Source organism: Parus major, chromosome 1 (genome assembly GCF_001522545.3).
Source record: "Parus major isolate Abel chromosome 1, Parus_major1.1, whole genome shotgun sequence".
NCBI classification, from domain to species: domain Eukaryota; kingdom Metazoa; phylum Chordata; class Aves; order Passeriformes; family Paridae; genus Parus; species Parus major.
The window spans coordinates 12775043-12777089 of record NC_031768.1 but is presented as its reverse complement, the minus strand read 5'-3'; the positions used below and the strand labels follow the sequence as shown (position 1 = coordinate 12777089).

The 2047-nt window shown below is 51.8% G+C and overlaps 1 protein-coding gene across 1 annotated transcript in view; it reads right to left on the bottom strand.

The window, feature by feature from the left end:
• Positions 1-87: 87 nt before the first annotated feature.
• Positions 88-2047, bottom strand: part of ARX (aristaless related homeobox) — an 8959-nt gene continuing 6999 nt past the window's right edge. Inside the window, exon 5 of the mRNA XM_015636806.1 lies at positions 88-1948. Within this exon, the coding sequence (XP_015492292.1) occupies positions 1149-1948 (800 nt within the window). The 3' untranslated portion in view covers positions 88-1148. The remainder of the gene's footprint in view (positions 1949-2047) is intronic.

Here is a 2047-nt window from a genome sequence, read left to right as displayed (position 1 = left end):
ATATATTTTTGTTTATTTTCTGAACGTGGCACTTCTCCACCGGATAGCAAGGAAAAGTGTTAACAATAACGACATTACACGAAAAAGTACTGTACCATCGCCTCTTGAGGGTTTCAGAAACCTCTACAGTTAATAAGTTAAATAAAGAGTTTGTACATAAATATTTGTCTAGGAATCCTATTATATCTACAACACAGTAAGAATCTACAGAATGACAAACTTTTACAACACTACACTGAGTGCAATTGTTTTATAACTTTTCAAATATACAAAGCTCTGTTCTTTTTTTATAACAATGGTATGTACAGAATCAATAATCACAGTTTAGTGACTTAAACAGTCCATATTCTAGCAGTGTATTTCCCTTTGGTTTGATATAAAAACCTTGGTTGTTGTAGTGATAAAGAATATAACAAGAAAAAGATATACCCTTTCCCCTAAGTGCACTGGTTATCTTACAGCATCAAATTTACTTTCAGTCTGCACTGGCAGCATCCTTGGTTAGCATATGCAGCTCGTTGCAACATGTAAAATAGTTCTCCAGCGCTTCTAAATGACCAACTTAACATCCTAAGATGCTATTTTGAGAAGATGTGGGTAGCTTTCCCCCTCTCTTAGCTTCTCTATTGTTTGTTTTTTTTTTTTTTAGTTTTTCACTTTCTTAATTACAATTCTATTTCGTTTTTTTTTTTTCTTGCCAGATAAACAGAAGGAAAAATATTTAGTGTACGAAATGCTAATATATAGTAACTTTTATTAGGGCTTTTTTTTCTGGTTTTTTTTTTTTTAACTTTTTTTTTTCTCTCCCCTAATGTTCACAGAGGAAATGGACACATCGTACATTGAAGAAACGTGCCAGCCAAGGAGTGACTTATTCAGGAGGTTTTAAGTGTCGTTTCACTCGTGTGAGGGCTGATGCGAGAGGCATTTGCTTTCTCCAAGTTCCTAACTTGAGAACCTACTGCAGTCTCAGCTGCTGGTCCTCTTTTTTTAAAAAATCATTATTATTTTTCCCCCCGTTTGGTCTTGATTCATGCTGTTTGAGGTGACCTTTATTGATTCGCGTATTTACTCTCCTCTCCCTCTCTCTTTTTTCTCTCCCCCCTAAAAAAAACCCTAACCCGCCCGCCGCGGACGGCAGCCGTGCCTTAGCACACCTCTTTCCCCGTGCTGTTCCCTGGGAGGATGTTGAGCTGGGTGAGCTGGGCGGCGTGTTCCTTGGCCTTCAGCCGCAGGGCGGCGATGCTGGATGCCCGCCGGTCGGCGGCGGCGCTGGCCGGGTCCCCCAGCCCCGCCGAGCCCACCGCGCCCTCGGCGGCCGGCGCCGGCTGCCGCAGCAGGGCCGCGGCGCTGGAGGCGCTGCCCAAGGGGGACATGGTGGAAAAGAGCCTGCAAAGGAAGCAGAGACGGCCGTCACCGCCGCGCCGGGGACCGCCGGCTCCGCACGGCCCCGCTCGCCTCCTTCCCGCCAAGCGCGGACGCGAGGGGACAGAGACTTGCTGGAAATACCCGGCAAGAGATTTTTTTCGGGGGAGAAAGAGAAAGGGAGGAAAAATCGCTGAGCCTGGTCCTCCCAGGTCCGCCGCTGCCACGGCCAGGGCGGCAGAGGTCGGGGGCTGCAGCCGCCCGACAGGGGAATGTGCGGGGGGAGGCCCCCGGTCCTGGGCAGGCAGCGCTGCCGGAGCCGCCCGGCGCTTCCCGCGCTTCGCCCGCGGACTCTCCGCCCGGAGGAGCGCAGGACGGACCGCGGCTCCCGCGGGAGCTCGTCCCGACGCAAACCCGTGCAAGCTACTCGTGGCCGCGACTAAAAATCTGAGCGTGACGTTCCCCCCGCGGCTGGAGCGGCTCACGGCGCCCGGGATGTCGCGGCTTCTGTTCACCCCGAACGGCCAAATACCAGCAGCCCCCGCCCCGAGCAAAGCAGAGGCCACGCGTGCACGCAGGGAAACCCATTCAAGGATTTAGTTTCTGCGTGGGAGCACCGCTTTCCGCGGGCCTGTCCCTGGGGAGCCCTGCCCCGTCCCTGCCCCGCGGGCCCGCCCGGGGC